This window comes from Felis catus, chromosome B4, assembly GCF_018350175.1.
Source record: "Felis catus isolate Fca126 chromosome B4, F.catus_Fca126_mat1.0, whole genome shotgun sequence".
In the NCBI taxonomy this organism is placed as follows: Eukaryota; Metazoa; Chordata; class Mammalia; order Carnivora; family Felidae; genus Felis; species Felis catus.
This window is the reverse complement of record NC_058374.1, coordinates 141,850,247-141,861,649: the sequence shown is the minus strand read 5'-3', so window position 1 is coordinate 141,861,649 and position 11,403 is coordinate 141,850,247. Positions and strand designations below refer to the sequence as shown.

The 11,403-nt window shown below is 55.7% G+C and overlaps 1 protein-coding gene across 2 annotated transcripts; it reads left to right on the top strand.

Annotated features, from left to right (window-relative positions):
• Nucleotides 1–208: 208 nt before the first annotated feature.
• On the top strand, nt 209–4,917 carry LMF2 (lipase maturation factor 2). Of its 2 annotated transcripts, none has more exons than XM_023257672.2 (14): nt 209–366; nt 856–1,109; nt 1,290–1,318; nt 1,451–1,668; nt 1,745–1,923; nt 2,372–2,513; nt 2,654–2,788; nt 2,859–2,964; nt 3,038–3,134; nt 3,204–3,386; nt 3,490–3,658; nt 3,834–3,895; nt 3,969–4,065; nt 4,157–4,917. In XM_023257672.2, exons 1-14 carry the CDS (start codon nt 273–275, stop codon nt 4,417–4,419), a joined length of 2,028 nt encoding a protein of 675 aa, XP_023113440.1. In that variant the 5' UTR covers nt 209–272; the 3' UTR covers nt 4,420–4,917. The 2 variants fall into 2 exon arrangements, with proteins under 2 accessions (XP_023113440.1, XP_023113439.2); XM_023257671.2 differs by having other exon boundaries at nt 3,784–3,895.
• Nucleotides 4,918–11,403: the final 6,486 nt, after the last annotated feature.

Here is an 11,403-nt window from a genome sequence, read left to right as displayed (position 1 = left end):
CGCGCGCACATCTATGACGCACGCGGCCGCAGCGGGCGAGAGCGAACCCCGACGCCGCGCTGCAGGAGCGCGCCGGAAGGGCCGCAGTTGGTGCTGGAGGCGGGGTCGGCGGGGCGGGGTCGGCGGGGCGGGGCCGGCGGGGCGGGGCCGGCGGGGCGGGGCCGGCGGGGCGGGGCCGGCGGGGCGGGGCCGGCGGGGCGGGGCCGGCGGGGCGGGGCGGAGCGGGGCCGGGCGTGCCCGAGGGCTGTTCTCCGGCCGGCCGCGTAGCGGACATGGCGGGCTCCCGGCTCCCGCGACAGCTCTTCCTTCAGGGCGTGGCCGCCGTCTTCATGTTCGCGTTCGCGTCCCTCTACACGCAGATCCCGGGTGAGGGCGCCGAGGGTGGGACACCTCCCGGCCCGCGCCCTGCGTCCCCTCCTCTCTCCGCCCGACACTCCGCTGACTGGGGGAGGGAGTAACGTCCAGGCCTCGGTGCCTGGGGTAGGGGCTTCGGTTCATGTCCTGCGGGCCGCGGGGGGGCTTGGGGACGTTTGAGGGTGTGCAGGTTCTGACTTGGCGCCGGGGCAGAATTCTGAGGGGGGTGGGCGCAGACCTGGTGGGGCAGTTAGGAGATATGACCTGGAAGAGAGGAGAACTCTCTCCGTTGGGCGGGAGGTCCTGACTTGGGAATTCCGGTAGACTTTCTGGGGCCTGATCTGGGAGGGGCTGGAGATCAGGTTCTCACCCGGTTGCAAGAGTCTCCAGGTCCTGACCTAGGTTGGGGGAAGGGGTGGGTCCTGTGGGCCCAGACTGGTGGGGGGTGTCTAGCCTTGGGGGACAGTGTCCGGGCCCTGGCCCTGATGTGCACTCCCACAGGCCTGTATGGTGCCGAGGGCATCCTACCTGCGCGGAAGACGCTGAGGCCACAGGGCAAGGGGCGCTGGCAGCAGCTGTGGGAGACCCCGACCCTGCTGTGGGAGGCTCCGCAGCTCGGGCTAGACACCACGCAGGGCCTGGAGCTGCTGAGCCTGCTGGGCACCCTGCTGGCCCTGGGTGCGCTGCTGCTGCGCCAGCTGCGCACCCTCCTCGTCTACCTGCTGCTCTGGGCTGCCTACCTGTCGGCCTACCAGGCAAGTGGGGGCTGCCTGCTGCCCGCTCCCCCCCCCCCCCCCGCACCACTGGGACCCATGTCACCAACTCTCTCCAGCCCTGTCCACCCTCCCGCTCACCCCTGTCTCTGCCTTGCCTGCCTCTGCAGACACCAGCCCCCCCCCCCCCCCGCGCCTCCCTGACAACCCTTCTCCCTGCAGGTGGGCCAGGTGTTTCTTTATTTCCAGTGGTGAGTGACTCCTGGGTGTGGGGCTGCAGGGGATGGGGTGGAGCAGGATATGTTTGCCTCTCCAGGGAGGACCCTCTGAGGGGAACAGCCTTGATGGGGAGGGGCCCTTTGTGCTGTTCCTTCTTCCCATAGGGATTCCCTGCTGCTGGAGACTGGCTTCCTGGCCGTGCTGGTGGCCCCCCTGAGACCGCGCCACCACCATAAGCAGGCCCCCCAGGGCGGGCTGGCAGGGGCCTTGCCCCACGAAGACCTCCCCTTCTGGCTGGTCCGCTGGCTGCTGTTTCGCCTCATGTTTGCCTCGGGTGTGGTCAAGCTCACCAGCCGTTGCCCCGCTTGGTGGGGGCTTACTGGTGAGGGTCCTATCCTGGACTTTGGGGCAGTCTTGGGGGTTCTGCCCAGCCCTGACCACCCATTTATCACCTGCAGCACTCACCTACCACTACGAGACACAGTGCCTGCCCACACCTGCCTCCTGGTTCACCCACCACCTGCCCGTCTGGCTGCACAAACTATGTGTGGTGGCCACCTTCCTCATTGAGATCGCAGTGCCCCCCCTGTTCTTCGCCCCTGTTCGCCGCCTGCGTTTGGCAGCTTTCTACTCTCAGGTGGGTGGGGACCTCAGCCGTCAGGAAAGTAGGATGTGGCCTTCTTCAGCACTGCCCAGCGGGTCCCATTGGGATCGGGTGGCTGTTGCAAGCAGTCCGGAAGGCCCGGTGGGTGGAGGGACAGGCTCATCCAGGATGTAAAGGCATGCGTGTGGGGCAAGGCTGTGGCGTCCCTAGAAGACGCCAGTGAGGTCAGCAGAGGCAGGTGCAGAGGGGCTGCACGAGGCATGCTGAGCTGGGGTTTCTTCCAGGTGGTGGGAGCCATGGAAGGTATGAGCAGGGGGTAGAGGACAGTGGAGTGAGAACATAACACAGGCCCGGGGATGATGAGGGGGTGGGATGCCTGCAGGAGAGACCTAGGCACAGGGTGCCGCGGGGCTTGAAGCAGGCTCTGAAGGGCCAGGAAGGGGGTGGGCCTCAGGAACTCTCAGTGCAAACCCTCCCCCAGGTTTTGCTGCAAGTCCTCATTATCATCACTGGCAACTATAACTTCTTCAACCTGCTCACGCTGGTGCTCACCACCGCTCTTCTGGATGATGGGCACCTGACTGCTACACCTGGCAACAGCCACTGCAAAAAGACAGCCAGTTGTGAGTGTCAGCTTGTCCCAGACGGCCAGACACTCTCAGCCCAACCACCCACCAGCAAGTTTCTTTCCCTCCACCACCCCCCAAGTGACCCCTGCTCTAGTTCCGCCCCAGCCCAAGACTCTGACTGTCTTGCTCAACAGCCTGGCCCAGGACGCTGCTGGCTGTGCTGTCTCTGCTCTTGGAATTCACCATCTACGGGCTGCTAGCCTATGGTACCGTGCACTACTTCGGCCTGGAAGTCGACTGGGAGCAGCATGCTGTCCACTCCAGAACCAGTGAGTGCCAGCTGGGGGGACCAGAGGGCAGAGCTGGACCGTCCCTCCTCACACCCCTTTCCCTCTGCAGCTTTCACCTTCCACCAGTTTTCCCAGTGGCTGAAAATGGTGACCCTGCCCACCATGTGGCTGGGGGTGGCCTCCCTCACCTGGGAACTGCTGACTGCCCTCTGGAGGTACGTGGCCCGAGGGGGTGGGGCAGAGCCGCGCAGGGCAGGCCTGACAGCACTCGGGTCCCCCGCCCCCCAGGTGGACCCAGGTGCGAGGGTGGCCGAGGAGGCTCTGCACTGCAGTCCAGCTGCTCATCTTCGGCACTGCCACGGTGGCCTTGTTTGTGATCAGCCTGGTGGGTAGCACTCGGGGAGGAGGGTGGGGTCCGGAGGGGCAGCACTGAGCCTCGCCCACCTGCCTCTAGGTGCCATACTCCTACGTGGAACCCTCAACCCACGGGCGACTCTGGACTGGGGCCCACCGCCTGTTCGGCACCGTAGAGCACCTACAGCTGGCTAACTCCTACGGCCTCTTCCGCCGGATGACCGGTCTGGGTGGGCGGCCCGAAGTGGTGCTGGAGGGCAGCTATGACGGGCACCGCTGGGTGGTAAATGCTCCCGCGGGCCCCACGAGGCAGGGAGGGACCTGCAGAGGGCAGGGGGAGGGTCCATCCAGTCCAGCGAGTTGTGTTAACCTGCTCTGCCGGGCAGGAGATCGAGTTCATGTACAAGCCCGGGAACGTGAGCCGGCCACCCCCCATCGTGGCACCCCACCAGCCCCGCCTCGACTGGCAGATGTGGTTCGCAGCCTTGGGCCCACACTCTCACAGCCCCTGGTTCACGGGCCTGGTCCTGCGCCTGCTGCAGGGCAAGGAGCCTGGTGAGACCCCGTGGGGAGTTGGGGGTGGCTCGTGGGAAGGGTAGGGTCTGGTGGGGGCAGGGTGTGTGTGAAGGGGAGGGTGGGGCCGAGAGAACATTGGCTGTGCTGAGCCCACTCCCTGGCAGTGATCCGCCTCATCCAGAACGACGTGACTAAGTACCCCTTCCACAAGCAGCCACCCACCTACTTGCGGGCCCAGCGCTACAAGTACTGGTTCTCACATCCTGGGGAGCAGAGGTAAGGCCAGGGTGCCCAGTGGGAAGCTGGGGCCTGAGCTCAGGCAGCCCCTGAACATCCCGCCCTGTTGCAGCCAGTGGTGGCGACGCCAGTGGGTAGAGGAATTCTTCCCACCAGTGTCCTTGGGGGACCCAACGCTGGACATGCTGCTCAGACAGTTTGGCCTTCAGGTGGGAAGGCGTTAGGGAGGGGGAAGTGGCAGGGGTGACCCTCCCCCACAGGAGTGGTCCCCACGGACCTTCCTCAATCCTACACCCACAGGACAAGAGCCCACCCCGAGCCCGCAGCTCCAGCAACACCCTGGCCCAGGCCCTCCACTGGGTCCGGAGACAGCTGTCTCCCCTGGAGCCTTCCACCCTGCTCTGGGGGCTCCTCGCCGCAGTGGGGGCCATCAGGGTCGTGCAGGCCCTGCATTCAAGGCCTCATTCCCCCCGGTCTTCCCCTCCGGGGAAGGAGGAGAAGCACAGGCCGGCCCCGAAGAAGGACTCTGGAGCTGCCACCAAACGAGCTGCCCCAGCCCCTGACAACTGTACGAGCAGTTCCCAGTCTCCAGGGAGGAAAAAATAGCTGCATCTGTCAGCCACACGTCTGGAGAGGGTCAGGGTCCCCAGCACGTCCCTGGCCTTCTGCCGCAGGACGTGATCCAGCCAGCGTGCCTTAGCCAACTGCCGTGACAGATGCAGGATGGGGTGCCATCCTCCGGGGGGGGGGGGTGCTCTGGCTTCCCTGCTGTGCGGAGGGCCCACTCCCCAGACACACACCAACCGTGCCCTCCCCACGCCATCTCCTGGCCTTGACCCACGAGGCAGGCATGTGACCCAGCTCAAGGTCTTTGCCGGGACATTGTACCAGGGCTGGGGAAGCCCTTTCCCTATGTAGGGATCCAAGCCTGATGCCCCAGCCACAGCTCCTGCGCCGGAGGGTCTGAGGCTGACTTGCTGGGGCATCGAGGGAGAGGGAAGACAGTCCTGAGACTCCTGCCATTTGGGTCCAGGAACCAATAAAGGTGTCTCTAAGTTTGACCACGCGTCGGATGTTTTCTTCCCACTTTGGAGTCCTGAGGACAGCGGACCTTCCCCTACCTCTGGTAGTGGACACAGCTCGTGCTGTCCAGCTGATAGCTGGCCTGGCTTTGTGGATGCCTTCATTCTCCCGCCCTCAACGTTCCCCTCTGTGAAACAGACATAAGCACACGCTCGGGCACGGCCTGGCCGACCTATCCGCTCCACGCATCAAGTCTGCAAGGCCAGTGGCACAATGTAGGGCCTGGAGGCATCCAAGGGCCCGAGAACTCACCAGAACCTGGGCCCTGCTTTCTTTGCTTGTCCTGCTTCCTCATCTCAGGGAACGGCTGAAGGGTCAGAGCCCTGGACCTCCCTTGGGCAGGGGTGAAGGAAGGAGGGGCAGGGCGGGCACCACAGGCACCAGGTCAGGGAGGTGTTGAGTAGCATTCAGCAGAACGAAAACCCATCACACCTCGGGCAGAGTGGCACAGGGTGTGGGTGGGGAAAGAAAGGAGGAGGCCCTGGGTCAAGGGCAGAGGAGGGAGAATGCATCTGACCACCCAGGAAGACAAATGTGGAAGCAGGTATTGAGGACAACACTCAGGTTTCTGTTTGGGGTTCTGTGGTCAGTCAGGAGGTCCCCGCCCTCCATGAGAACTTGTAGCCCAGCCGGCCCGGACTCTGTCCTCAGCCCCCACTTCTCATGCTCTGGTCAGCCCCCAGTGTGCTCAGCTCCCTCCCCCATGTCACTGAACCCCCTCTTTGATTTGAACACAACCCATGCTCAGCCTGTGCCCACAGCCACGCGTGGTTTACATGGACCTGTGACCTGTGTTTTCAGGTGCCTTCAAAGGTGCTCTTACACGCAGATTAAATGATCTATAAATTGACTTTTGCCTGAAGACAGTAAAGTATTTAAAATTTTAAAACCTAGGGGCACCTGGATGGCTCAATCTGTTAAGCATCTGACTTCGGCTCATGGTTCATGAGTTCAAGCCCCACGTCAGGCTCTGTGCCGACAGCTCAGAGCATGGAGGCTGCTTCAGATTCTGTCTCCCTATCTCTGCCTCTCCCCTGCTCACACTCTGTCTCTCCAAAGATAAATAAATGTTAAAAAAATAATAATAAATTTTTAAAATCTGTTGCTTTTCTTTAGACTTGTTTTTTGAGAGAGAGAGAGAGCGTGCCTGCACACACACATGAGAGGGAGTGGGGGGTCGGGGAGGCAGAGGGAGAGAGAGTATCCCTAGCAGGTTCCGCACTCAGCGCATAGCCCCATGCAGGGCTCTTTCTCACAACCCTGTGATCCTGAGAACATGACCTGAACCAAAACCAAGAGTCAGACGTTTAACCGACTGAGCCATCCAGGCTCCCCTTCCTTCAGGCTTTTAAACTCAGTTTGCGAATCTCTTTTCGGTTTTTGTTTTGTTTCCTGTAAAAATTTCCTTAAGATATAGTTCACGTGCCATACAATTCACACCCTTAAAATGCGGTGGGCTCACAGAGTGGTGCATCCATCACTTTAGTCAATGTTAAAACTTCATCCTCTCAGGAACCCCCGTTCCCCTTACCTGGCATCTTGCAACCCCTCCTTATCATGCCCTCTGCAACCACACATCTGCTGTCTCTATGGTGTTACCTGTTCTGGACATTCCATGTGAGTAGAATCACACAGTCTATTCTGGCTTCTTTCAGTCAGCATGTTTCCAAGATTCATCCACGTAGTAGCGTGTGTGAGAGCTTCACTCCTTTTTTATGGCTGGATACTATTCTGTTGTGTTTTTACACCACATTTTGATTATTTACCCATCGATGCATATTTGGGCTGTTCCCACCTCTTGGCTATTGTGTATAATATAAATGAACATTGACAGGCAAGTATACGTGTGAGTCCCTGCTTTCCATTATTTTGGGCACACACCTAGGAGTAGAATTGCAGGACCTGGCAATTCTATGGCTAAATTTTCAGGAAACACCAAACTGTTACAGCAGGTGCCCCATTTTACATTCCCTCCAGGAATATACCGCAGTTCAAATTTCAAATTTATCCATATACTCACTAACATTTGTTATTTCCCTTTTTTTTTTTTTTAATGGTGATACTCATTCTATTGGGTCTGAAATGGTATTGCGTGCAGTTTGGGTTTTGCATTTGCCTAACGACTAACGATGTTGAGCAACTTCATGTGCTCATTGACTATGTGCATATCTTTGAAGAAATGTCTATGCAGGTCCTTGGCCTGTTTTGTTTTGTTTAGAGAGAGAGAGAGAGTACGCTCACACGAGCAGGGGAGAGGGGCAGAGGGAGAGGGAGAGAATCTCAAGCAGGCTCTGCGCTGTCAGCACAGAGCCTGACACAGGGCTCGATCCCACAGTCCTGGGATCCTGACTTGAGCTGAAACCAAGAGTCTGATACTCAACCGACTGAGGCATCCAGGCCCCCCTATTTTTGTATCTTTATTTTTTATTTATTCTTTGACTGTTTTTCATCAGTTATTTGCTTTTTGTTATTGAGTTGTAGGTTTTTGTATATTCTGCATATTAACCTTTCATCAGATATATGATTTGCAAATATTTTCCCATTCTGCAGATTAACTGTTCACTCTATAGTGTTCTTCAATGCACAAAAGTTTTCCATTTTTATGAAGTCAAATTTATCTGTTTTTTCTTCTTTCCTTGTACTTTGGCGTCACATTCCAGAAATCATTGTCAGATTCAAGGAAGATTTCCCCCTATGTTTCTTCTAAGAGTTTTATAATTTTAGCTCTTACATTTAGGTCTTTGATCCGTGTTGAGTTAATTTTGCATATAGTGTGAGGTAGGGGTCTAATTTCATCTTCTGCATGTGGATATCCAGTTTTCTCAACACCATTTTTGAAAAGACTGCTTCCCTTCCCCCCATTGAATGGTCTCAGCACTCTTGTCAAAAACCAACTGACCATATATGCAAGGACTTTATTTCTGGGATCTCTGATCTATTGCTTTGGTCTGTATATCTGTCTTTATGATGGTTCTACCGTGTTTTGTCTACTGTAGCTTTGTAGTAGCTTTTGAAATTGGGAAATGCAAGTCCTCCAGCATGCTTCTCTCTCAAACTCTTTTGACTATTTGGGATCCCTTGAGACTCCATGTTAATTTTAGGATGGGAGCACCTGGGTGGCTTAGCTGGTTGAGCATCAGACTTCAGCTCTGATCATGATCTCACCATTCATGAGTTCGAGCCCTGCATTGGGCACGTTGCTATCAGCACTGAGTCCACTTGGGATGCTCCATCTCCCTCTCTCTGCCCCTCCCCTGCTCACACTCTCTCTCTCTCAAAAATAAATAAAAATTTTTAAAAATAATAATAATTTTAGGATGGATTTTTCTATGCAGTGCAGTGGGATTGCACTGGCTCTGTAGCCTGCTTTGGTAATATTCTCATCTTAACAAAATTAAGTCTCCCCATTCATGTATTTTAATTTTCTGTCCTCTATTTAAATCTAGCAGGGTTTTGGTTTTGTTGGGTTTTTTTTTTCTTTTCTTTTTCTCTTTCTTTTTCTTTTCTTTTCTTTCTTTTTTTTTTTTTTTTTAGATCTGGTAGGTTTTAGCAATAACTCTGGAAGGTTAAATTTGTAATTTTTTTCTCAAAACAATTTTAATGTTTATTTATTTTTGAGAGAGAGAGACAGAGTGTGAGCGGTGGAGGGGCAGAGAGAGAGGGAGACACAGAATCTGAGGCAGGCTCCAGGCTCTGGGCTGTCCACACAGAGCCCGACAACCCACAAGCCATGAGATCATGACCTGAGCCAAAGCCGGACACTCAACTGACTGAGCCACCCAGGCGCCACTTTAAAAATTTTTTTTAATGTTTATTTTTTGGAGAGAAAGAGAGAGTAGTAGTAGAGGGGCAGAGAGAGAGGGAGACACAGATTCGGAAGCAAGCTCCAGGCTCTGAACTGTCAGCACAGATCCCGACACAGGGCTCAAATTCACAAACTGGGACATCATGACCTGAGCTGAAGTCGGACGCCTAACCAACTGAGCCACCCACGCACCCTTAATTTGTAAATCCTAAATGCCTGAAATACTTTAACTGCTTTACAAATTTAATTTTAATTTATTTGTTAACCCTTCAGTTGTCTGACCAACACAATCTTTCCAAGCTTCAGAAGAAGCATGAATGAACATACAAATGCAGTGAACCAACACTTCTCTTGAATGTCCCCACACCACAAACTAAGACTGACCATGGCCAAAATCTTGGCTTGGCCTGGCCTGGCCTGGCCTAGTGAAGACACGCTGTCCCTGGACACAGTTGGGTTTGAGAGCCTATTCCCAGCTCCAAATTAGGAGTCGAGCATGGCCAGGTTAGAATACGGCCCCATATAGCTCCAGGGTAGTGCCACGTTTCTCCCTTTTCTGGCTTCCAGAAAGAAAGGCGACAAGGGGCAGAGTGGCTCCTCCCACCCAGACTCATGGGAATGCAGATTCCCCACCCACAGGAAATCTGACACAACATGTAACCCCCTGGGGCGCCCAGGACCCTGATGAATCCATCTTCCTAATGTATATTCCCCTCCCCCTACAAGCGATGGTCTCACTAATACAAGGCGGCCATTCCACATCCTGCACAAAAACCCTAGGTCACCCCAAGGCACAGAGGCACCCAAAATCTGGTCCGTGCCTGCACACACATCACTTGCAGGTTCCAGCATGACACCTACCTTCCCTTGAGCTCAGCACAATTCTGTCTCCAAATTCTGCATTTCGCATGCTAGACTGTGAAGTTAGCCACCGGGGAAGAAAACAAAAATTGGGGGGCACCTGACTGGCTCAGTCGGTTGAGCGTCCGACGTCAGCTCAGGTCATGATCTTGAGGTTTGTGAGTTCAAGCCCCACCTCGGGCTCACTGCTGTCAGCCTGTCACCGAAGAGCCCACTTTGGATACTCTGTCCTTCTCTCTCTACCCCTCCGCCACTTGCACTCTCTCAAAAATAAGTAAATGTTAAAAAAAAAAAAATGGTCAGTATTTGAAGGACAGCAAAGAAAAAATACAGGTTATGTTTAAATGCTCAGTTACACATTTTGAAGAAGAGAGAGGGAAAGGCAGAGAGAGAGAGGGAGAGAGAGAGAGAGAGAATCCCAATCGGGCTTTGTACTATCAGCACAGAGTCCGACTTGGAACTCCATCTCAGGAAAGGTGACATCATGACCTGAGCCCGAGAGTCAGACGCTCAACCAACCAAGCCACCCAGGGGCCCCCGGGTTGTGTTTATTTCAGCAACTCTGCATCGGAGTTGCTTGGGCCTATCTACACAGGGTGCTGCAGTCTTCCACCGATGCTGGCCAGAGACTTGGCAGTTCTCAGGCATCCGGGGGTCACCTGGAGCATTCCCGAGGCCTCTCAGTCCTGCACCAGCAGCCCTTTCCCCGTGAAGGCCAGCACCAGTCACACACTGCCTGCTCAACCCACAGCAGAGGCACTCCGCACAGCTGTGTGTTTAGCCATGTCCAGTCCCAGGGAAGTGCTGCCATGTCAGGGGAAAAGCATTGCTTCCTTGAGAACCACATTTCACGATGCAGCATTCCCAGAGTCACCGAAATGGACCACAACACTTTCACCAGGGGACCCTGGGTGCGGGAGTGAGCGATGCTCACTGGATGGCTCCCGGACATTGCACTCCAGGCTCGCCGCACAGGGCGTTCTCTGCAGCCTGACTCCCGAGGGCATTGTCTGCAAGCTGGCACCATGGCCGGGGCTTCGCCTGTCTGCTCCATGATTCCGTCAGATCATTGATTTGGGGGTCATGGGGCATATGCGGGGCCCACTGATACCAGCCTCTGTTTTCCGCCTTTCGCTCGGAAGAACACGTTTGGCCAGAGGCAGTGTTGTGCAGGATACGTCGGTGATGGGCACTCACGAGTTAGTGGACAGTGATGCTGGAGGAAGCACAGGGGACAAGGACGGCAAGTCTAAATTGGCACAAAAGGGCGTTGACGATACTGCCCAGCATCACAGACAACATCTGCCGTGGAGATTGACTGCACCCCTGGGGTGGGGGCGTGCTGCTGGCCCCGGGGGTTGGTGAGAGAGCTCCATATGGCTGTGCTCAGAAATGGCCTCCACTTCAGCCCTCACGGAGCCCACAGAGCGGTTGTTTGGTCTCAGGACTCCTTTACGTTCTTTTTTTTTTTTTTTTTTTTAATGTTTATTTTTGAGAGAGAGACAGAGCGTGAGCAGGCAAGGGGCAGAGAGAGAGGGAGACACAGAACCCGAAGCAGGCTCCAGGCTCTGAGCTGTCAGCACAGAGCCTGACGCGGGGCTCGAACTCACAGACCGCGAGATCATGACCTGAACCGAAGTCAGACGCTTAACCAACTGAGCCACCCAGGTGCCCCAAGACTCCTTCATATTCTTAAAGCTTGAGGACACCCTGGGGTGCCTGGGTGGCTCAGTTAAGCTTAAGCGTCCATTGACTTCGGCTCAGGTCATGATCTCATGGTTCAGTTCGGTGTTGAGTT

Bases quoted from the DNA above. Each gene is read 5' to 3' on its own strand.
- LMF2 (XM_023257671.2), top strand. From the start codon at position 273: ATGGCGGGCTCCCGGCTCCCGCGACAGCTCTTCCTTCAGGGCGTGGCC. The intron at 1,669-1,744 runs GTGAGGGTCCTA...TATCACCTGCAG, and splicing joins CGCTTGGTGGGGGCTTACTG to CACTCACCTACCACTACGAG. The intron at 3,896-3,968 runs GTAAGGCCAGGG...GCCCTGTTGCAG, and splicing joins TCACATCCTGGGGAGCAGAG to CCAGTGGTGGCGACGCCAGT.